Raw genomic sequence first — 23,480 nt, forward strand, 5'->3', positions numbered from 1 at the left:
AGCTCTTTGGCACTAAAACCATGCTTCCTATGCATCTGTGGAGCACCTAGAACATGTGGGGTGATACTGCAATATGCGTCCAATAACAATCCCAACAGGCGTTCCTAGGGACTTCGAGAGGTCATCTGGTCCAGTCCCCTGCACTCAGGGTTGATTGATCGTGTGTTGACAATGTATCTCCACCTCAAACAAAACAGTTACTAAATGATCTAATACTGCCCTGTGGATTTAAGTGTTATCTGATCTGACTGGCTCCTTTGTACTGACTTAATTAGTTTTCATGACCAAAGGCTTACTAAGTGATAAACTAAAAACTAACTGCCCAAGATTAGTATGCATGTTATGCCAGTGAATTCCAGCTTGACAGGTGGCCTCACCATGGATTTTGCCTTTAAACCAGAACTGGGTATAACTATATACATTGGAGGATTAAGGATTGTGGGGAGAAGATTAGTGAGATTTACCCCTTGTGTCATGGTCTGCCCTTAACTTTCAGGGCACATTGTCATATTGTAGGATCTATTTCATTGGTCCATCCTCAGAGTGATGGACTTTGTTTGGCTCTAGACATCCACAAAAGAAAGTACCCTACAACTAGTGGGTCATTCTGTACATAGCCCAGGTCACATGATGCTTGCTCCTCCTCATTTCCAGCTGACTGCATGGCTACAGACATGCCAGGATGCATGCAGAAGAAGCTGGCAATAAGGAGGGTGAACCTGGTGTTTCTGCAGGGTTCTTGCATGAATGAAAAGGGGATCCAGACTGGTATGGGTCCAATGGATAGACTGGGAAGGGAGGGGAGACTGTGTGATGATCTCTCTATTAAGATGTGGTCCCCGCTGGGGAAAAGTTAGACATGCCCATGATACAGATAAGAATAACATTTTGCACTGATCATTGCATTTTTCATCGAAGGATCTCAAAACACTTCACAGAGATCAATTACGGCTCACAACATTCCTGTGAAGTAGATAAAGCACACATGATAAAACTGTAGCTAACAGAGTCTACCTGCCACGCCAAATGATACAAAACTGTTTGGCCACTAAACTGGGAATAGAACCCAGGAGTCCTGGCTCCTAATGCCCTGCTTAAACAACTAGACTTTTTGCATCTCATAATAAATCTTTGTACTAATTCTCTCCTAAAATAATGCAAGACTTGTAATTCTGTGCAAATCAAGATAAAATGAAACTCTAGTTTTTGACGACAAATGGGAAATGATAACAAATGAAAGGAGAAAACACTTGCCCACTATTAAAGGATGGACAAGCTTTCACAGAGGCAAACCAAGGTATTTCCCCATGCAATCTATGACACATTTATTTCTTAGCGGATTCATATCCTATTTGTTTTTTAATAGATTAAGTCAAATTCTAAACAATAGCTACACTGAGAAAAACATAGACCTTTTCCCCAAAATAACCAATTTTTATTCATTGTTATTATTATAAGTAGTAGCTAGGGATCCAAACCAGGCCTCATTGTACTTGCTGTTGTCCAAACAAATAGCACAAAGATTGTCGCTTACCCAAAGAGCTCATAATCTAGGAGTCAGATAATATTCAACAGATGAATAAGTGGTGACTCAATTTAAAAAAAATAAACAGAGTTCTGTACCTGCTCTGTTCTGAAGCAATTATAGAATCATAGAAGAATCATAGAAGATTAGGGTTGGAAGAGACCTCAGGAGGTCATCTAGTCCAATCCCCTGCTCAAAGCAGGACCAACATCAGCTAAATATCCCAGCCAGGGCTTTGTCAAGCTGGGCCTTAAAAACCTCTAAGGATGGAGATTCCACCACCACCCTAGGTAACCCGTTCCAGTGGTTCACCACCCTTCTAGTGAAATAACTTCCTCCCACCGCTTACTCTGTGTCTGAACGAGTCTACACATTTTTCCTCCCCAGAATGCAACCTCGATGTGATACTTGGGTTTGATGTCTCAGATGTTGGACCTGGGCAAAATATATTTAATTCTCAGAGAGCATTGGAGTCCAAGGTAGAGATCATTCTGAACCGAATTACCCAGATGCAGAGGATCAGCTGTAGTGGCAACCAGCAGCCAACTGTGCGAGTGGCAATCATGGCGCAAACACCAACTGGAGCCATTGAAGGATTTGACTTTTCTGAGTACCAGCCAGAATTGTTTGAGAAGTTCCAAGACATGCGCAACCGTGGTCCATATGTTCTGACACCACAGACGCTGAGATCTTACCAGAACAAATTTAGAACAGCTCCTGCCGACAGCGTGAAAGTAAGTCTCGGTTCTCCTCATAGAGGTTTTTCTATGTTCTTGGAAACAGAAAAACACTGGGCAAGATTCTCTACTGGTTTAAACAAGCACAACTCCATAGAAGTGAACTTAGCTCTGCCAGTTTACACCAGGTAGGAAATTACCCCACTGAAATGTTGCGAGCATGAAAAATTTCCTGACACTGAAAAGCAAAGATCCCTAGATGTCTGGGTTTTTCCCCATTATTTCTTTCCTTGGAATATTGCTGTATATATTTTAGTTTAATTGATGCAGGGAAATTAATAAACAAAGCATCCTTGTTAGAGCATCTTAACCATATTGTCTTGCTGCACTTAAGTGTCATTTTAAAATATATTGTACAGGCACAACACTGTTGAGTATCACTCCAGCTAATGTTTGTGAATACCGATTTGGGCCATATACTGAGCTGTAGCTATTACTAACTGGAAAATGTACATCTGAGTAACATGATCCGGCATGTCAAGCCAAAAAACCATATATTTGAAGGGCAGGAGGGACCAGCAGGATCAGCTAATCTGAGTGACCTCAGACAAAATGTGCACCTGAGAAAAGTACGTTATTGCAAGATCGGCTCTGAATATTATGGTGTAAATCTGTATCATTCCATTGAAGGCAATGGAATGAAGCAAAATCAACACTAGCTGAGAATCTGGCCAAACATTTCGCTGTATTGTTGTATGTGGCTGTGTTTCTCAATTGAGGCCTGACTTGAATTGTTTCCTTCCCAGGTGGTAATTCACCTAACTGATGGTGTAGATGGTGTAATGGCCCAGTTGGAGGCTGCGTCAGTCGCGCTGCAAAGAGAAGGTATTCTGTTAGAGTGCCAGGACACTTACTTTTTATTTTGCTTCATTTTGTCCATGGCTTCTAATAAGAGGTGCACTCAGCTTTTTGATGACTCTGTGAATGGTGAGGTCAGTAATAAGCTGAATTCCACACACGCTTGCTGTTTTTAATCCTCTTCCCCTTTGAATAATGCTATGGAGGCATTACACTGACTGAGACTCTGTGTATGGTATATCACAGGCAGAGGCAAGCCCATGCTGACAGACTCAGACCTGAATCTGAATGTCTCAGAATCTGGGGCACAGGGGTGGAGTTCAATCCAGGATCCACACAGCTCTTACTCAGCTTACATTAACTGATCGCTTGTGACCTGTGACAGCAGAGGATTCCCGGGATGCTGATCTGTTTCATCCAAAGTGATGACAGCGCAGGACGGGAAATGGAACCCTTCGGGTACAGAGCAGGTCCAGCACTGGCAATGGCAGTGCAAGCCCCGCCCTGTGCTGCTGATAGGGTCTGAAGGGACCAGATATAGGAATGAGATGGGAATTCAGCGTCCACACTCATTCATGGACTGATTCTGCAAGCCCTGTGTACACAGAACTCCCATTGGCTGCAGGGCAAGTTCCAGAGGCAAAGAGCTGGCAGGACTGGACCCACTGCCTTTGATCTTTCCACCTGGGATTATATACGGGCTAGATTATACTGTTAAGGAGCAACTCTGCACTGCCACTGGAGACATTCTCCCTCCTGGTGCACAGTGGGCAGTACAAACTGCTACATCGCTTTAGAGAGTGCAGCATAGACCCAGCATGTTCTCTCAGCTGACCATGGCTCTCGCTCCTTCCTGCCCCCTTCTGGGCACAGTGCTCCTAGCGGGAACATCTTGGGACAGCCCTGAGCACAGAAGCTGCAAATCTGACCCAATCGTCTGCAGCCCACACAAGAGCAGTGCAATTCCTCGCTCTCTCCCTACTGCACCACCCTGGTATGGGGCCAGCTGTAATCTAACCCCATGAGGACAATTTTGGTCATCTGGCCACCTGTCCCCATTGGGCCGAGACCACTAAGTAGCTTTATAAGGACAAATGCCCAGCCACCAGGTGTTTCAGCCATTAAATGAAGCAAATCGGAGTCAAGCTGGTGACCTAGAGGTGGAACGCTGTGTGTGTCGCCCATCCACTACCTACTGGCACCTAAACATGATGATTTTCAAACCCAGAGAGAGGCAGATGGATCATTAATCCCTTGCATTATCCAGTCCCCTAAAATCATTCAAGTTAATGAACATGTGCCAATATTTTCTTTAGATTTCCAGTTAGACAGACAGGAACAATCCATAGTTAGATTTTACAATATGCATGCTTCCAAGTGTTGCTGGTGCTTTCATAGAAATGCATTCTGTTCCAATCCTTCAGGTATAAAGGCACTCATCTTTGTGGGGCTGGAGAGAACACCAAATTTTGAGGATGTGATGCAGTTAGAGTTTGGACGTGGGTTCACGTATAACAGGCCTCTGAGAGTAAATCTGCTGGATTTAGATTTCGAACTGGCAGAACAACTTGTAAGTAACTTTGAGCCAAGAGCTTCTATAGAGCAGAAACTTTACAAACACTCTGGCCGGATCTTTGGCTGGTGGAAATCCTCCATCCATGGAGCTCTGCTGATTTACATGAGCTGTGGATCTAGCCCTATAAACTCCTTTGTTTTATTTTTGTGGATGCTGCAGTGAATGACTTTCTTGTGTGAACTGGTGCTGCTCTATTGATTTCAGAGGATCTATGCCAGTTTATACTACCTGAGGATTCAACCCAGTACTCCAGATGCGATGCCATAGAACAGGACTATTATTTCCCTGTTCCAAGAAGTTAGGTCTCTCTATATGCCATTTGCATTAGTCTTGCTGCCTTATCGCACTACAAACTCGTGGCTACCTTGCTCTTATTCTGTGTCTCATTAAATCTCTTTAGCAGCGCTGCTTTCTAGGTTTCTTCCTCTGTGTGGATAGCTGTCTTTCAGTAATATTTTGATAATGAACTAGCTTGCAATTTTATTATTTTACACCCATCTGTGTAATCTCTCTAGGGCTCTTTGCAGTGATTTTCAATCTTCATTGGCATTTGCAGTTGCCCCTAATTTAGTATCTGCTGCCAGTTTTATGACCTTCCTCGTTCAAATCATTAATTAAAATGTTAAATAAGACCAGATTTCACACTGATCCTTGTGTTACCTCCACTGGACACTTCTTCCCCAAATCACTACATAGTTGTTTAACATTACCCTTTGCTTGCGGCCGTCGAGCTAGTTTTCAGTCTACCTCTGTGCAATTCAATTTGAATGAATTTTCCTAGTAAAAGGCTGAGTCGAGATAGGTGAGACCTCTGTGACAAACAATTTATTTGCTGAATTTTGTTACTGGTTTCCTGCTAATGAACTACCCAAAACTAATGATGAGTCCAGTGGCACCTTAAAGACTAACAGGTTTATATGGGCATAAGCTTTCATGGGTAAAAAATCCACTTCTTCAGATGCATGACTCCACGAAAGCTTATGCCCAAATAAATCTGTTAGTCTTTAAGGTGCCACCGGACTCCTCATTGTTTTTGTGGATACAGACTAACACTGATACTTGGTACCCAAAACTAGACTACTTTTTATTAATTCATCTGCTCTTTGAAATTATTTTGTGCCAATGACGTTCAGCCTGCGGAATGCTTGCTGTGAGGATTCGTTGGAGCATTCCATGCTCATGATTCGACATTTCAGCATTGAGATTGGTCACCTTAAATCATATGGTATTGTTTCTGGGCGAAACTGGGGCATATCAAGGCCAATGCACCACTCAACTCTGACTCAAGTCCTTGCATTGGCCCTCTGCCCAGGGGTGCATGTAGATCCTCTTTTCCCCGATTATGTGATCTAGCATGTATCAATTACTTCCACTTCTGCCTGAAAAGAAGTTTGCTGGGAGTCTGGCATTCACTTTCCATGAACATGTGTGTGCACACATCTTTGCTCGCATGGACGTTTGGGAAGAGCAACTAGAAATGGTTGCAAATATAGTGTAGGCAAAATTCCATTTAAAAGTGTCTAAAATCCTGGTCAATCTCCATCTTTGTCTGGCTCTGTTTCTGAGATTGAATCGAACATTTTGCTAAAATCCACTAATATCCAGGTCCTTACCCTGCAATGAAACCTTCTTCAATGTGGATAGGCTCCTGAACTTGTGTAGCATTCACTGCAGGATTGGGGGATAAACCTTAGCTCCTTCATGTACTAAATTACTCTTCCTGCAGACCTGTACCTCACCCCGCACTCAAGGATGAATGTTACTTTGGGAATTCATCTCCTGCATAAGTTTTTAACAGCTTTCTTTCATTATAGGACAACATTGCGGAAAAAGTATGCTGCCGAGTGCCATGCAAGTGTTCTGGGCAGCGGGGAGATAGAGGAATGCCAGGCACCATTGGGCCAAAGGTATGTTGCTGCATCTAGTTTTGAAATATCCAAGCTTAGGTTCACATTTCACAGAAATCCTCTCCAGCTTTCAGACCTTTCCCCTAATAAAGAAATATAAATGTAGTACTCACTCACTCCAGCATCCTGCATTACGATTCAAGAGAAGGGTTGAATTTTAGAGACAATCATCTAAAGCAACACTAATGAAATTGTAGGGCTTCATGTAATAAAGCAATGGTATTCATTCAGAATTTCTTCTTAATACAGTTCCATCTAGTGTCTCCAGTCAGGGTCAGAACCTGATTGTGCTGGGTGCTGTACAAACATAGCAGGAGACAGAGCCTGCCCCATAGCGTTTACAGTCTAATTTAAGATAAGACACGACCAGTAAGTGCAGCAATTGGATGGGATAGTGTTGGGAAAATGAAGAATCATAGTGATAGAAAACATGTGGTTGCATAGACTAGCTATCTGCACAGTTTGAGTGTCTGTGGAAATCGTAATCAGATTATTTAATTTAACTAGTTTCTTTATAGATTATACGACCCAAACATCTGCTCTGTATTAAATCCAGGGATATTTTGAACCGGGGCTTAAAGGGGGAGCACAGATTGTAGCAAGGAAACCTCAGATATTATGTGGAAAATCAACTGATATGCATTGTTTTTTAGGGCATTTCAGGTGAGAACGGCTACAGAGGCTATCCAGGCGATGAAGGTGGACCCGTAAGTAACTGCCTAGAGCTATATTGCCTCAGAGGGGAATAAAGGGGGCTCTTGACATTGCTCAGATTGTTTCTGGCTGTGGTGGTGGTGGGTAGCTGGGACTTTGCGCCCAACATCCCCTCCTGTGAATGTGGGGCAGGGAATGGGAGGTGCCCTGCTTCCAGCCCCCACTAGTCACGGCCTGAGTAGTTGGCCTGACTCACAATGGGGTGTGGAAACGTGTTAGAAGCTAGGGGGAGCTGGGGAAGGGTGTGCCTTTCAGTCTCTGGGCTACTCCAAGGGCGGAGCACACACCTGTTTGCCACCCCTTACTCAGGGCAGAGCAGCTTTGGCCACAGCTGAGTTACATAGAAAGCCAAACAAACAGAGCAAACACCCAGCCTGTGAGCAGCTAGTGGAGTACCCCAAAGTAATCGATGCTGACTAGAAGAAATGTGGAGTGATTGTGCTGCCCTTTTCAGTCCAGCCTTTGAGATATCAGACAGTAACAGTGATGGTGAAGACAATAAGTCCCATGATTTTAATTTCTCATTAACATTATCGCCTCTGAACAGTTACTTCACCATGAAGTCGTACATAAACTAAGAAACAAACAGCCCGTGATGCACAGCACCAGATGGTGAGATGGAGGCCAACTGGCTTTTCTCATCCATCCAGCAACATAATAGAGAGAAGCCAAATTCTGTTCTCAGATACTATGTGCCATGGGAGTTGGTGTCTGAATAGTTAAAGGCAGGATCTCATTACCGACCCATCCAGAATCCATTTTCTTTTAGGAGAACCTCGTAACACAATTCTGTATTTGAGAGGCTAGAGACAATTTAGCAAGAAGATATTCTCTTTCAATTGCTTCCTAAGACTAGGGTTGGCCCCCACAGGTTGTGACCAAGGTCATTGGCAGAATGCTGTGAGGAAACTCACACTGCAGCTGCCTGCCCCTGTCAGTTGCTGACCTCTGGAAAGTACTGTTAGATTGTATCATGTAAACATGCCCAGCCCTTATAGGCATTTTCAGTTTTGTGGTACAGTAAAACCACAATTCAAGCGTGTAAATACACCAAGTTAGGGCGAGTAGGGTGTATCGTAGACCATTACTAATTGCTCCATTCCTACATTAGGGTGAACGGGGTCCGCCAGGTGTCAATGGAACTCAAGGATTCCAAGGTTGTCCTGGTCAGAGAGGAATTAAGGTATGTTTTTAATGAATCTCTAGAGTATACAGCCAAATCCTAAGTGGGTGTCAATCAGTATAGCTCCATTACAGCTTATTCCCCCAGCTGAGGATCTTATGCAAAACTAGGAAAGGGCTATTTCCATAAGACAGAAATATGGTGCCTTCAACATATGTCACAGTATCAGTATTTCATAGTATTGTAATGTGAAGGAACAATACCATGCAAAGTGCTTAAACCCAATATCACACAGTCTGCAGACAAAAATAATATTATTGTTGGGAGCCTTTGCTGCTAGACCATAGGGGAGAGAGAAGAGAGGAGATTGATTTTCTTGACACCAGCACTATGTGTGAATGTTGGCTCAGGGCTGGGATTATATGTGGGAGGGAAACTGCAATTGGGAGGCAGAGAGCAAAGTGAGAAGATGACTATTGTTTTAAATGGATATATTAAATAATGGCTCAGAAAAAGGGTCAAGAAAAAGCAAGACCTTGGGGAGATTTGCAATTTTTATTATAAATATTCATAGATTCTGGGGCTAGAAGGGACCATTCTGTCACATGCCAGAGAATTTCTCCCAGGGATCCCTGTATCAAACCCATATCTTGTGAAAGAGCTAGAACGTCTCTCTTAGAAAAATATCCAGTCTGGAACATCCTTTGGATACAAATGTATTGTGGCTCAGAAAAGGGATCAGGCATGAGGTCATTAGGTTGAGGAGAAGGGGATTTGTTTAAGGAGTAAACTATTTATTGAGGCCACTGGCTAAAATAGACATTATTTTGTGATGCATCATGAGAATGGGGGAGGGGTTGGAGAATGCCACTTTATGGGCTAGATTGTGCCCTTGTCTTACTCAGCAAAGTAAGATGAGTAAAGGGCAGTAAAAGCTGCACTCTGAAGTCCCTGCTAGACTGAGACCTACCCAGATCCTGGGTCCGGTGTGGATTGCATCCCCTGTTCTCCAGATGCTCCCTGTGGTGATTGAATGGGATGGGGAGGGGTTGGAGAGTGGGTGGACTCTTGGCTGTACATCCTCCCCCTCCCACTACTTGCTGGTCAGGAGAGCTGCTGGGTGGAAGGGAGCACTCTGTTAAAGGTGGCAGTGAGAGAGGGTTGTAAAATTCCTTCAGAGGGTGGTTCAGCTACATGTTGCCCCTCACTTCAGGCTCAGTCTGTCCTTCAGGAACAGCTCAATCCGTCCTCAGCTCTCCTCACACTTGGAAAAGTTCCTTAGAAAACAGCTGTTGGACAAAATAGGGCGGCTGGCTCCCATAGTAGATTTTTTCCAAACTCTTCGTGCTTATCTGCTGACTTAGCACACAGTCCAGCTCCGGTGCTTAACTTGTAATGAAAGAGGTGCCAGGGCTCAAGCAATTAGGTGCCGGGGTTCAAGAAATTTGTTTACTTTCATAACTGACACGCCAAGCCCAGAGGTGCCGAGGCTATGAATTGCCAAGCCCAGAGGCACCGGGGCTAAGAATTGCCAAGCCCAGAGGCACCGGGGTTATGAATTGCCAAGCCCAGAGGCACCGGGGCTATGAACTGCCAAGCCCAGAGGCACCAGGGCTATCAACTGCCAAGCCCAGAGGCACCAGAGCTCAGCCCTGGCACAAATTAAGTACTGTCCAGCTCCCACTGATGCCAGCTGAAAGGCTATAAGGATGCATATAACCTGCCTGCCTCCCCTTCTCACTTTGAGTGGGGGAGGTTTATGACCCTGGTTAGAGTGCCCCATCTCTCCCTAGCTGCAATCTCTGTGGGAAGTCTCTAGGGGAGAGTAACCATCTATTTTCTGTTATCTTCAGGGCTCCCGCGGATTCCCAGGAGAAAAGGTACGTAAGTGTGTTACAAACATAACGACAGCGACAGGTAGCACGCATGTGTGAAATATTTCCTCTCTTCACCTATGTGTACATTTAATCATTTATACCATGCTTCTTTTATTATTCTGTAGGGCGAACTGGGAGAAATCGGCCTGGATGGCATAGATGGAGAAGAAGTAAGTCATTTTAATGAGCTCTCTCTTAATGAGCTGCCGTGGTTCGATTCCCCCTAAAGCAGCAGAAATTCTGCTAATGCATTTGTCTTTGGCAGGGGGAGAGAGGCCTACCAGGTGCTTCTGGGGATCGAGGCAATGCTGGCAGAAGGGTATGTTTTATTATATACACTGTTCCAGAATGGTTACACTCAGTGACTCCAGTCCTTGGCTGGGGTTGAGGGACACACCGCACAATTTGGGAGGGATTGGGTTTAAGTCACTTTTTGCTCTTCTCATCCTAGGCTGGATATGCAACAGTCTGGTCCCATGGTATAAGAGCAGCCTGAAGGCTGCTCTAAGTTACATCATCTCCCTGTATTCTCAAGGGATTGTTACACCAGCTAGGGATTGCTAGGGCAGAGGGAAGCCCTGGGCATACCCCCTTTCTCCTGCCACACCTCTTATCTCAGCAGGGAGTTGGAGAGCATAGGAGCCACTATATCACCTGTACAGCAGGGAATCTCCTACACTAGGGAAATCCTCCCATGACCAGCTATACCGGCTGCAGGACTGCTGTGTGTGTAGCTAAGGATCAAAGCCAATATGCTCCCTTTCTTATGAGTGGCTGAATACTTTTTATTCATTAAGACTTGTACCAAAACCAATAGCAGTGGGCAAATCCAGAGCCAAAGGGACTCTCACCAGCAGTGATCTGTTCTATTCCATGAGTCAAATTCACATGGCTCAGCTTGATCCTGCATTCCTCACTTCATCCTTATGGGAGTTTCGCCTGAGAGAGCAGAGAAGGATCACAGTTGATGTGCTGAGTAAATCTACCCCATATAGGCAGGTGTGTGAGCCCTTTCTGCGGCATTTCTAATTTTCTGTATATCTCCTGAAAGGGTGTTAAAGGCGAAAAAGGAAACAGAGGAGAACGAGGTGACCGAGGGCTTCGAGGTGATCCGGTAACTTTATAGTTTATAAGTTTATAACTTTAGTCTTTATAAGGATTTACGCCATCTAGACCTCCCCACGGATTAGCCTACAAGGATGCTTCTTCATTCCTGCTGCACCCAGAACTTCAGCTGACTGGGGGCTAGATCCTTGGTGCCTTGTAGCTCCCCTAGAGTCACCAGTTGAGGATCTGGCCCTGGCTGTGTTAGGAATGTACCATGAAGCCCGTAGTAAGGAACAGATTGGACAAGAGCTGCATGTGCTGCTACCCCACTTCCAGAGTACAGGCACATGTTCAATTGCCATTGCCATATACATGTCAGTAATATGCCTATTTCCAGATGCCTGCCAGAATGTGACCCATTGAACCTACTGAGGATGGCTGCTCAATAAGATGTGCAAGTAAACAGTACAGGTTGCCTGGTAATTAAATATGAGACACATTCCTGTTTTGAAACCCAAAGATGCAGTCTAATATGAGGCTGAGATGAATCAGAGCAATATAAGAAGCACACATGAGCCAGTCTGTATTACATAGCTGATGAGAAGAGTCATCTAAATAGACAGACCTAGACGTACTGTGAAGGTGGTAAAGTAATTGCCATATGAAGGAATGATTAACCTGAATCATACCTACTATGTAAGTTACTGTGTGGGCACAGGAAAGCCCCAACGTAGTTGTTGCCTGGGCAGAATCAATGAGTGGCTAGCACTTGCCTCTTGATATTGACTTATGTTAAACTGGCCATTTATTTACTTATTGGAAACATGGTTTCATTATATGAAATCCTTTCCCCATTCTTATTCCACTCTTGCAAGATGTCTCATGTCCCGAGCAACCATTGTGATCTATTTCATACAATGTATGTTAAAAAATGAAATGTGGATGTTGAAATCTGATGGACTGTTTTACAGTGCGTGATGTCTGCCTCAGTGCCCTACTTACACCAGTGTTTTTCATTGCTTCTGCTGCTTTCAGGGTGAGACTGGACTTGATAACACACAGCGAGGACCCAGAGGCTCAAAGGGTGAAATTGGACCAATGGTAAAGTATTGAGATTTTTTTTTAAAGCATGATAGAACAAATAAAGCAAGAAAATAGGACATTGCACACAATACTTATATTTAGGAGAGCTGATCAAAATTTTTCAGAGGGCATATTTTTCCTCTGAAAAATGGCATTTTGTTGAAATTGAAACTTTCTGTGGGACCATGTCACGTTAGCAAAATTTGATTTAAAACAATTTGAAATGAAGCCTTATTGGAGCAGATGGTTGCAATTTCATTTTGAACCTATTCTTCATTGAGAAATGTATTTCTTTTATATTATTATACATTGGAATATACAATAATAAAAATGGATTATAATATAATATACATTCTCATTTTTAATATAGATTTTTTTTAAACTCCAAGATTGGAATGAAACATTTTGATTTTACTCAAATGCAATGCTTCAATCAGTGTGAAATGATTTTTTTTCCAAAATTGTGTTGAGCAAGAAATTAAATTTTTTTTTAATATTGGAATTTCCTATAGAATGGGAATTCTAAGTTCTGACTGACTCTAAGATGTATGTCAAGGGCCTGCTCCAAAGCCCACTGGAGTCAATAGAAAGATTTTCCATCAACTTCGAAGGACTTTGGATCAGTCACTAATATAGCTGGTATGAATGTTTAATTTTTGAGAGCTAAACTGTGTTCTGCTTGCTAGTAAATCTCAGGACTCTCATCTCAGTTTTTCATTTACCATAGGGAGAACCTGGACCAGATGGGGGGGGCGGGTTCCCCTGGTGGAGCTGGAAATAATGTGAGTATCCTTAGTTATCCTGGTATTGTAGACAACCCCTCTCTCTCAAGGAAGTATCTGGTGCTATGAAAAGGATCTTGAAAGGTCAATTTAAAAAGTGTAAAAAGAGTGTAAAAGTACACCAATGGAACCTAAATGAAAAAGACATTGGTCTGTCACTTCAATCAGTGCTGCTTAATCATGACAGGCCATATTCTGCTGTCTTTTCTGTCCTTAATGAATCAAAACTCCCACACTGCCAACTCAATGGGATTTTTGCTTGAGTAAGGACTGGGTAGAGATTTCAGGATTGAAACATACATTTTTTCATTTGTTTAGAGAGGACTTAGACATAATATTTAAAGAGTGCAGTTATTTTATAGAATTAGGCTTGTATTTTTATTAGACATGGGCCCAATTCAAATCCACCAATCTGAACATCCCAAACTGTGGGAAAGTTGGATAATAATGTTGCAGATTAGATTTCTCTCTGATTTTGACAGTCAATATGCAAAGAGAAGTAAAATTTTACCTATCAGAACAAAAAATCATTACCTAATTTTGAAACAAAGTCAACTTGACACATGTCATGTGTGTATGTCTTGGATCTACAACATGTATGTCAGAACTTGATAGCACTGCTGAGTGGACATCGGGTGCAGAACAGTTCTCAAAACTGAGGCCTGATTCTGCTCTCGGTTATACTCTAGAGAAGATCTGGGAGGTACCAATGTAAAACCAGTGTGAGAGCAGATTAAAGTAAATCTCTCCCCAAATTCACAGCTCCATCTTGCTCCTAGCTGAGGGCTATGCCCTAATGGCATGATATACCTTAAAGAATATTGTTGCATGGGACAGAATGGTGTTATTAGCTAGTAGTTTGCATCAGAGCACCTGGTATATTTGACATGGCTCATGTTCATAGCAGTGAATTCCTTTTTGAAATGGCCATATTGAGTCACAGAACCAGCACACATCTACCCTTTACACATCTACACATGTACCCTTTGGGCTCCATTCTAATCTCATACACCACAATGTGCATTTGTGTGTCTCTTCAAAAAATTGCAACCTCCTTTTAGATGCTTTAGTGGAGCTTTCAAGAGCTTGTGGGGATGCTTATTTGTATGTTTGGGATCAAAACAGAGCCCTGAAAGTGTAACTAAGATGCACCCAGACTCAATTGATATAGGGTCTGCTATTGCCCTCAGGCCATGTGTTATAGTGAATGTGCCTCTTCCGATACACAAGTGTGTATTTCATGTATTTTCATTGCCTATATTACAGTCAGCAATATTTAGGACCAGGTCCTCAGCTGGGGTAAACCCAGTTCATGTCTGAGGAATCTTGTTCACAGAAAGAACTTGCTTCGTTCTGTGCCTTACTTCATATTTTCCTTACAACTCTAAGAGGGAACTAAAAAATACCAAACAAACCTCAGGAGGAAAAGGCCTTGTGCTTTTCCACCCTTTCCCTAGAGTTTTAAGGTCAGACTCTGATCTCATTGCCACTGGAGGGACTCTGTTGATGTCTGTGGAGTTTACATTGGTGTGAAAGACAGCAGAATAAGGCCCATCGTTTTTAAAGGGCAAAAAGGAAGTCGTTGCTATTTCAGCTGGCAAGCCAGAGCTTTTTGGAGACACCTTTCTCTGCTTCTCTGTTGCTTCCATGCTGTGTACATGGTTAAAGGAATCCACAGACCACAAGCTGTGAGTATTAGATTCAGTTGCTTTGCATAACATGTTTTGTTGTGATTTATTGATTCACAGGGTAGTTTCGGAAGAAGAGGGCCCCCAGGACCCAAAGTAAGTGTACAGTGTGTTGTGTGGCAATGTTGCACAGGTGGCCGGTTTGCATTGCAGACCGTGTAAGTGGTACAGAGTTTATGAGTTCCAGACAGAGTGACTTGCACAGTAGTGCTGGAAGCAGACTTGGGTTTTGTTTCTCTCTTCTTTTCTTCCACATCTCCTCCAAACTTACCCCCTTCCTCACATTTCTCAGCTTCTTCCCATCCTGTGGCTGTTGTGAAATTAGACTCCACATCTGCAAAGTGCAGGCCCATTCTACTCTCTCTTTCAGTCCAGTCACCAGACACAACGAATGGGGGACAAGGAGCAATTTCATATTAAATAGAGCAAGAAACAAACCCCAGTGTTGACTTACCCTTCGGTCATGTGTTCTGAAAATAAAGGAGAAGCATAAACTGGCGGAGGAGACAGTGCAGTGAGCAATTAGAGGAGACTGAAAAGAGCTGAGAGAATACTTGACAAAATTTCCCAGGATTCATTGCTTGAATAGAATAATGGCATTGATTTCAGCTCCAGGGTCTCACTCCTGTCTGCATTTATTACTATTGTGAACACATGTATTAGCCAAATGTTCATGGAAAGAGCAAATGTTAAGTGACTATTTGTGAAATTCAAATGTTGAATTTCTCAGCGTGAGTATTCATATTGGAAACCTGAGCCTCACAATTACACCCAACAAACCATAAAGCAGAAACAAGTCCATGTGACGTGTGTGTCCAATCATAGTTAAGTAACACAGCTCAGATTTCAGTATCGACTACTGAACACTCACAGTGGTCTTGATTCTGCAACTCTCTTTGTGGAAAGTGCTATTTTCCTGCTTCTCTGAATCCAGTCTGGTCCTTTTTTGGGTGTTTTGGTACATCTTGCTTTGTTCAAAAGCATGTTGACTACTTTTAACGAAGGAAAAAATAAAGTGTTAGGAATCAAAAATCTAGTGCCCTGGGTTCCTGATCTCCTGTGCGTCGTAAGAATGTTGTGCAGTTATTTATTTAGCACGTGCCCATGTGTATTACAAATTAATTTCTGCACTGTCTGGATCTGCACTACACTGTGTTGTGTCCTCCATTCTACAAGATGCTGAGTCCATCCAAAGAAACAGCGAGTTCCCTCAACTTCCATTGAAGCAAAGGGAGTTCAGAATGCTTAGCACCTGACAGGCTCAGGTCATTAAATGATATCCCTACAATGGTTTATCATAACTGAGGTAAACTGGGTGAAATTCTCTGGCCTGTGTTAGACAGGAGGTCAGACTGGATGAGCTAATGGTCCCTTCTGGCCTTAGATCTATGAATCAATTGTCCTATTGTACTATGCAGTGTAAACCCATGAATCCAGCCCTGCAGATCTTACTCCAGTGCTTTCATTGCAAGATTTACCTGAGTAAGGACTGCAGGATCAGCCTTCACATTTGTAAGTCTGTTACACTAATGGTAATGGGACTTAAACACATATGAATCAGTAAGAGAAATGAACCTCTTAATGCACATGGTTTACTGGCCTTAAAAGGTTAATTTTCATTGTGCCTGATTCTCATTTATACTAAGGCCTCTTTACATCGCTGGAGCAGTGTGAAGAGGCCTTAGAATGCACAGTCATCAGAGCCATTGTTCTTGCTAAAGTGGAAGACAAGCTAACAGGAGCTTAAATGACTCTACATCAGTGATTCTCAATGGTCTCTGTACTGTGACCTCAGGTTACAAGAGAAAAAACATCATAACTCCCCTCCCATTGAGCTGTAAAGAAAGGGAGGCTAGTTGGGACTCACTGAAAATTGTTTGCAACCCCTGACCTGCCCATTCTAATCTGCATTATGTTGTATTTTAAGGGTGCCAAAGGTGCGCCGGGTCTACAAGGAACTGTGGGAGAACAGGGTACAAGAGGGCCACAGGTTAGTAAGTTTCACAGGCCATTCCTGAACAGCCTAAATATGTTTTCCTTTGCTATGTGCTTCTTTTACCTTGCTACTGCAATATGCTTCAGCTTGCCTTGTTCTGTGTAAACGTCTTTGAGACCTTGTCCATAACTGCTTCTGAATATTATGGCAAGGTGACTATGATCTGTGGATTGCACTGTGGCTGACAGGGGCCCCAATTGCCCTGCCCCAGGACATGAGTCACTTATTATATTTATGGTGTGTTGGTCACATCATGAAACATTGGAACTGGTCCCATGGTTTTCAGAATTGTCTTTTAGTCTTGTAACTTTGGTTCTCCCTCCCAGTCTCATTTTTACAATGTTATCTCAGTCCTTTAATATTTTATACCTTATATAGTATTTATCTTCTCCATATGCAGGGTCCTCCCGGTCAGATTGGAACTCCAGGTCTAAGAGGAGAGCAAGGCATTCCTGGCCCAAGGGTAAATATTTCTTGTTCTTCTCATTCTGGGGGACCAGAAGAAACTTACTGCACCTGATTTAAATGAAGTCAATGAGAATCTTTCCATTGATTTCAGTGGGACTTTGGATGAAGTCCAGTATTTGTCTTTCTCCCCAGTACCACATGCCTTGCAAAAATAATTCTATCTGAAGCTCATGCTAAGGTTCCCCAAACTACTGGTTTAGACATGAACATGAATTTGAAATTCATTGGGTCAAATCCTGACCAAGTTCCAATCTTTTTACAGGCAAACTCCCTGTAATAGGGGGCTTGGAGGGCCAGATGGCTAGTGGTTGGAGTACTTGACTTCCGGCCCCCTGCTTCTCTGGTCAAGGTGCCTGAGTCTTTAAGGCAGGGGGATAGGGAGAAGGAAGAAAGAGTTACTGAGGAATTGAAACGCATTTAGTCTACAGACAGAATAGATTGATATTAACAATGCCACCGACTCAATTTTTCCACTCAATTCCCATTAAAATCAATGGGAACTGGGCATCTGAACCCCTAAGTAGCTTTGATGGATCTCAGTCTTAATAGCTAATAGGTGATTTCCACTGTTGAGCAAAACCTTTTCATTGTTTGGTGTGGCTGATACACACGTTATTAATAAATAATGATAAATGAGCTATGGAGCTAGGCCCCAATATTTAATTTCAATGTGCTGAGCTTTATTGACATGTTGCAAAATTTCAGCTCTTTTCTTTCTATTGTAGGGCGGTGGTGGTGCTGCTGGACCACCCGGGGATCGGGGCAGAATTGGTCCCTTGGGACAAAAGGTACGTTGAGCATCAATATTGAGCATCAATGCCTAAAATAATAATGAAAATCTGCTGAATATGAGTTTAATTTCTTTTTTTAAACATACTGGCAATCAACATGTTCAAGCAAAATTGTGATTTATCATCTTCAAGAGTTTGCATAGAGTGGAACAAAGCAGGGTAAAGGCTAAGCCACTGGCTGCTTTACTGGAATCCTATGTCATTGAACTAGAAGGCACATTTATTAAAATAAAAACAACTTTGAGATTCATAATATTCTGGGCCAGATCCTCAGCTGATGTAAATTGGTGTAGCTTGATTGACTTAGCTGATTTGCACCAGAAAATGATCCAATCCTTTTTTTCATGATCCTTTTCACTGTTATGCCCTCTCCACGTATACCCGTTGGGCCACCAAACCTGCTGTTGTAACTTTGCCATAGAGTTCAATCAGCAAAACGTCTGGCCCTTTGTATTTTGGCCTTATTGTTGGTACGTTCATAAAAGACAAATGGTGGCACTTATTACTGCAGCTTCTGTATTTCACACAGTTTCTGAAATCACTGGATCAGGCAAAAAGATAAACAGTGCTATTGCTTTATCCACACATTTTTTGTTGTGTAAACATGGCCATGCATTTCTGCTTGTAAGGGACCATTATAGATGCATTTGTAGAAAAGAACCAATGCATAAGCAGAGAGATACGGGCTTAAATGAATACTCCCTTTTTCAGGGTGAACCTGGTGATATTGGAACAAAAGGACAGCCTGGATTTCCTGGGCCTCGAGGAGAGACAGTAAGCATTGTCTTGTGCAGCTCTAAAGGATGCTGGGCTAAATCCCATTCTGGTATAAATGTGCAAAATTCCATCAAAGCAGAAAATTTAGTTTTATTGTCCTGCCTATGGTCCTTGTATTTTACATGGTGACATATAAAGAAGAAATATACATCATAGTTTTACTCTTGTGTGAACATTTTTTTTTAAATGGCAATCACTCTCTGGAGAGTCTTTACATTAGCTGAGGGGATACTATTAAGTGATTTTTTTTTTGCCTCTTACTATCTGTTCCTTTATACCTAAGAATTCTTCACAATGTGCAAGAACAGGTGTATAGACCAGTGCAAGAAATATTATCAGCTCTATGGGTGATATTCACCCTGTTGCCCTGAAGTGGTAGCTAGGTCTCTTTCTGACCCATTGCACAGAGCCTAGATGTATACCCTACTTAGCAGTCACCATAGTTCCTATGATTCTCAGCTTAATACATATTGCAGTCCTAAAAGTCAACTGTAGAAGGGATAATGGTTGATCATCTAAAATAAGGAGGAACAAACACGTTTGGGTGAATGTTTGCAGGATCAGCACTTACGTAAAGTTAAGCATATGCATAAGTATTGGTGAGATCAGGGAAGTGGTGCTCAATCCTGTTCACACTGAAGGCAGTGGCAAAATTTCCATTGACTTTATGTGTGTTGGATTGGTTCCCCTGATTCCTCTAGGAATAGAATAGCTATCTGATATACTGGTTCAGAGAGACTTCTGGTTTCTTCTGAGCAACTTAATATACAAACAGGGTAAAATCCTGGTGCCACTGATGTCAATAGTTAAATTCCCATTGACTTCAACGGGGCCAGATTTCACCCAGAGTGCATATGCACCAAGCCTGTTTTTAGTTTTATATCTTTGTTTTTACTTCTCTCTAAGTAACTAATTCTAAAAGGGCCCGATTCAAAAGCCTCTTTCCATTGACTCCTATGGACTTTGGCTCTGGACTAAATGGATTTTGTGACTCTTACATTGCACCAATAAATCTTGCACATGCATTACATATTAATGCTTTCATCTTTGCCAATTTTAGGGAGAAGATGGGCGAGATGGAGTCGGCAGGCCAGGACCTAAAGGCAAAAGAGTAAGCACAACCACAACATGTCTAACAGTATTGCTTCAAGGACCTTAAAAACCAACCCAAACCCTGGAGGTAACAAGGACCTCCATCCTCCATCTGGATCCACACGCATGGAGCCTGGGGGTGTCTAGTTGAAGACAGTGCGGCTGTGCATAGGAACAAGGATCTGCTCTAGTGCGTCTGATTATTGAATCACAACAAGATGCCGGTCAAACCCTTCTTTCTTCATATGTGTTGAGTGCCTTTGTGCTTGTTAGCTCCTCAGTGGAGCTTGTCCTGCCTACTGATGGCACTTTAGAAATAGCAGCATCGGCTGTCATTTCAGTCTTGTTTGATATTAACAGTCCAATAACAATTAGATTTTTAAACCAGCTGCCATTTATTCTCTCTTGATCATACCAACATTATCAGTCTGCAGTTTCATTCACTTTTCCTCTACCGGTTCTTTTCCTTCATACATTTGCTTTGGACCTGTCTTAAGAAGCAAGATTAATTTTTTTAAACCCTAAAACTTTTCTGTTGTTACAGGGTGAAACAGGATTCCCGGGATACCCAGGGCCAAAGGTACTGTTGAGCTTATGTAACTTCCCTTCATGTTCTGCGAGAGTAGCAAATTTCTGCTTTATATTATCTTCTGCTACAACTCCTGTTTATGCTGTTTTCTAAACAGGGCGCAGCTGGATCTCGAGGTGGTGGTGGAGGTCCTGGCCCTAAAGGAAACAGAGGCCGCAGGGTAAGTTTTACCATGACACAGTTTCTCGTGCAGTCCTTTATGCAAGAACGGAGTGAAAGCCTGCTTAGCTCCGGGGCTTTGTGAGCTCTGCACAGTGTTTTTTCCTCATTCACACTATTTTGGGGGTTCTCCTGCTCCCAGTGACTGAGATTGCTACGCTGCAGCTTTGGGAGAGTGATCCGTGGGCCAGATTTTGCTCTTCGTTACACTGGAGCATGCAGCCCTGCTCAGACAGTCCCATTCTTCCCAGGGGATGGGACTTGCCTACCACAGATAGACTAATTCAGCCATTGGTCTGAAGAAACTACTGCACATTGGCTCCACGGGTAAGGGAGGAGGTGAACATGTACCAAGCTTTCTGGCTGGCTACTCATGTCTGGATTTTCAATTAGACCACAGACACATTGCTGTGCTGTATATAGCACTTGTAGTCAGCCGAACAAAGTTATTCCTCAGGAAGCCACTTTTTTATATTAGTGCCTTTACTCTGAAAAATAATCCACCATGGGAGGTTATACTGGTTGTATTTCAGACACCTAATCCTTAGTGGGACTATACGCTACAAAGCTCATAACTCATTAGCACCTACGTACCTCCAGCGAGGTACATGGGACTCTGTTCTCCTTGAAGAGCATTTGGGACATTCTTCTAGTCTTGTGTTCAAACATATCAAATGTGGATTGGTGATCTTTACTCTACTGTTTCTTAGGGGAATGCAGGAGAGCCTGGGGAACCAGGTCAGACCGGAGGGAGTGGATACCCAGGGCCACCTGTAAGTGTTCATTGTATTTACAACTGGTCTAGTAGATTGGCTTCACTGTCCCCAGAGAACTTGCTAATTTCCCTTTCCATTAATATGTAGCATGTTTGCCAACAACTGAAATAAGCTCTATTTTGCCTCCTTTTATCTTACACTCTGGCAAATTCATCCTCCATTATCTTGGACATGTTGCATGTTTCCTTTGAGTCTAGTGAGGATAATGGGATCCTGATTTCATTGTGTTTGCTTTATAAATTCCTAGTTTGTTGTTATCACGGAACAATGTTCATACATGTTCCAGGTTCAGTGAGTGACGCAAGGCACTCTGAGGAGGGTAGAATCTTGCAATGGAAATGTGCCAGTTAAAGGCCTTATCAAGAACTTTCTCTGATCTCTGGTGCTTACTAACACATACAAGAAGTATACTGTATATAGTGGTGAACTCTGGCCCTTTGCCCATCCTGTGGGCTTGAGGCAAGAATTACTGGCTAAAATCCTTTTGGCTTGTGTTATGCAGAAAGTCAGACTAGATGATCTCTTCTGGCCTTGAAATCTGTGAAACTTGTGCTGAAACTAAGGTGGTAACTTCCCCAATGAAACACATGTGTCATTTGTCAGGGCATTAATTAAATGGACTCGTTGTGTGTTCATGTCTGGCCATGGCTGGGATTAGAGAGGTAGTGTGAGATGTGCCATTCTTTCTTATGCTGCACGTGGAATATTTTGCTCCAGTCATGAGACCTAAGTCTGGGTCCTCCCTCTCTCCAGATCTGGGGCTAGCAGTAAAGGGCTGGTACATGTTGAGAAGTTTGTCAATGTACATTTCTTTGACATTTGGCCTTTAGTTGTTCCACGTGGGAAGTTTCCTTCTCAGCATTTGGTCAAATAGAAACCACCCAAATACACCAGCTAAATCCACCACCCCTTAACAATATCATAAGTACTTGGGAACTTCTCCCGCAGGGCTCCTGGGGACAGATTGCCAAGCCTGCAGCTGCACTGACCCTGGGTGGGAGGTGGAGCTTGTGTGGCTACTTGTTTTCAAAGTGGCAGGAGATCACCCATCTGCTAAATCTGCAGGGCTTTTTGTTGTATCCCCTTTCCTTACTCAGCATGCCATTTTTTCTTCTGTGCGGACTATCTGTGACTGAGCGAGTCCTGTGCTACCTAGTGCAGCATGTGGAATAGCAGCTGTTCCATTGCAAAGCCCAGTAACACTCACCAAAAGTGGTAAGCAAGTTGCTTACTCCTGGGTATGGATGTGGAGTGGCCTACATACCCCAGCACAGGATCGGGCCCTAAGAAAACATCCTGTGTCTCAGACACCCAGGAACATAATATGTTGGGAGATAATCAGTTCTGTTTAATTAATTACATGCCATTTATACTGGCGGGGCCTGCCTGCTAGCCATTGTTTTACAGTCACTGAAATGCATTGCCCTGAATCTGTTTTCTGGCAATTGTCCCAGGGGAGGACTGGCGGGGCTGTTCATGCTCCTCACCAAGATGGTACATAACTCTCACCCAATGAGGCAAGTTGGGTGTGTGTGCGGGGGAACGTCTGTGACTGCCTTAGCCCCAGGGCAAGGCACATTCCTCCAGGGCAAGGCACAAAGTCACCCTAACACTCACATGGGTGAAATTCCCCCTGTGCCCAGGGCCTGCACAAGGTCTGTGTAGCACTTCATTCTCACATAATCCCTATGTGGAGATCCTAAGGGATGGTGATCCTCTGCACAGGGGTGAATTTCGCCATGTGCTTAACAGTGACTGCAATGATTTTAATGAGCAATAAGAGCCCTGCATGCCTGTAATACAACAGATCCTTGATTTTGTGAGCTCCTCCATCTCCAAGTAGTTTGTAAAATAGGGATTCTACTGTATAACACTGATAAGGATAGAAAGTTTTGATCTCTTCCTGGAAATGGAAATTAAAATATACAGATTTTTGTTCTCTCTTCCACATGCTCACTGGCTGAATAGCAATTTT

General features: G+C 43.0%; 1 protein-coding gene across 1 annotated transcript in view; it reads left to right on the forward strand.

The window, feature by feature from the left end:
• COL6A3 (collagen type VI alpha 3 chain) overlaps window positions 1–23,480 on the forward strand; it is a 118,744-nt gene that overhangs the window by 54,332 nt on the left and 40,932 nt on the right. The window contains 22 exon segments of the mRNA XM_043505734.1: window positions 1,913–2,259; window positions 3,009–3,087; window positions 4,485–4,630; window positions 6,451–6,543; window positions 7,197–7,250; window positions 8,369–8,440; window positions 10,234–10,260; window positions 10,383–10,427; window positions 10,523–10,576; window positions 11,309–11,371; window positions 12,340–12,405; window positions 13,115–13,132; window positions 13,134–13,169; window positions 14,918–14,953; window positions 16,785–16,847; window positions 17,254–17,316; window positions 18,047–18,109; window positions 18,824–18,886; window positions 19,950–20,000; window positions 20,526–20,561; window positions 20,668–20,730; window positions 21,440–21,502. Of these exon segments, the coding sequence (XP_043361669.1) occupies window positions 1,913–2,259; window positions 3,009–3,087; window positions 4,485–4,630; window positions 6,451–6,543; window positions 7,197–7,250; window positions 8,369–8,440; window positions 10,234–10,260; window positions 10,383–10,427; window positions 10,523–10,576; window positions 11,309–11,371; window positions 12,340–12,405; window positions 13,115–13,132; window positions 13,134–13,169; window positions 14,918–14,953; window positions 16,785–16,847; window positions 17,254–17,316; window positions 18,047–18,109; window positions 18,824–18,886; window positions 19,950–20,000; window positions 20,526–20,561; window positions 20,668–20,730; window positions 21,440–21,502 (1,601 nt within the window).

This window comes from Dermochelys coriacea, chromosome 11 (assembly GCF_009764565.3).
Source record: "Dermochelys coriacea isolate rDerCor1 chromosome 11, rDerCor1.pri.v4, whole genome shotgun sequence".
NCBI lineage: Eukaryota > Metazoa > Chordata > Testudines > Dermochelyidae > Dermochelys > Dermochelys coriacea.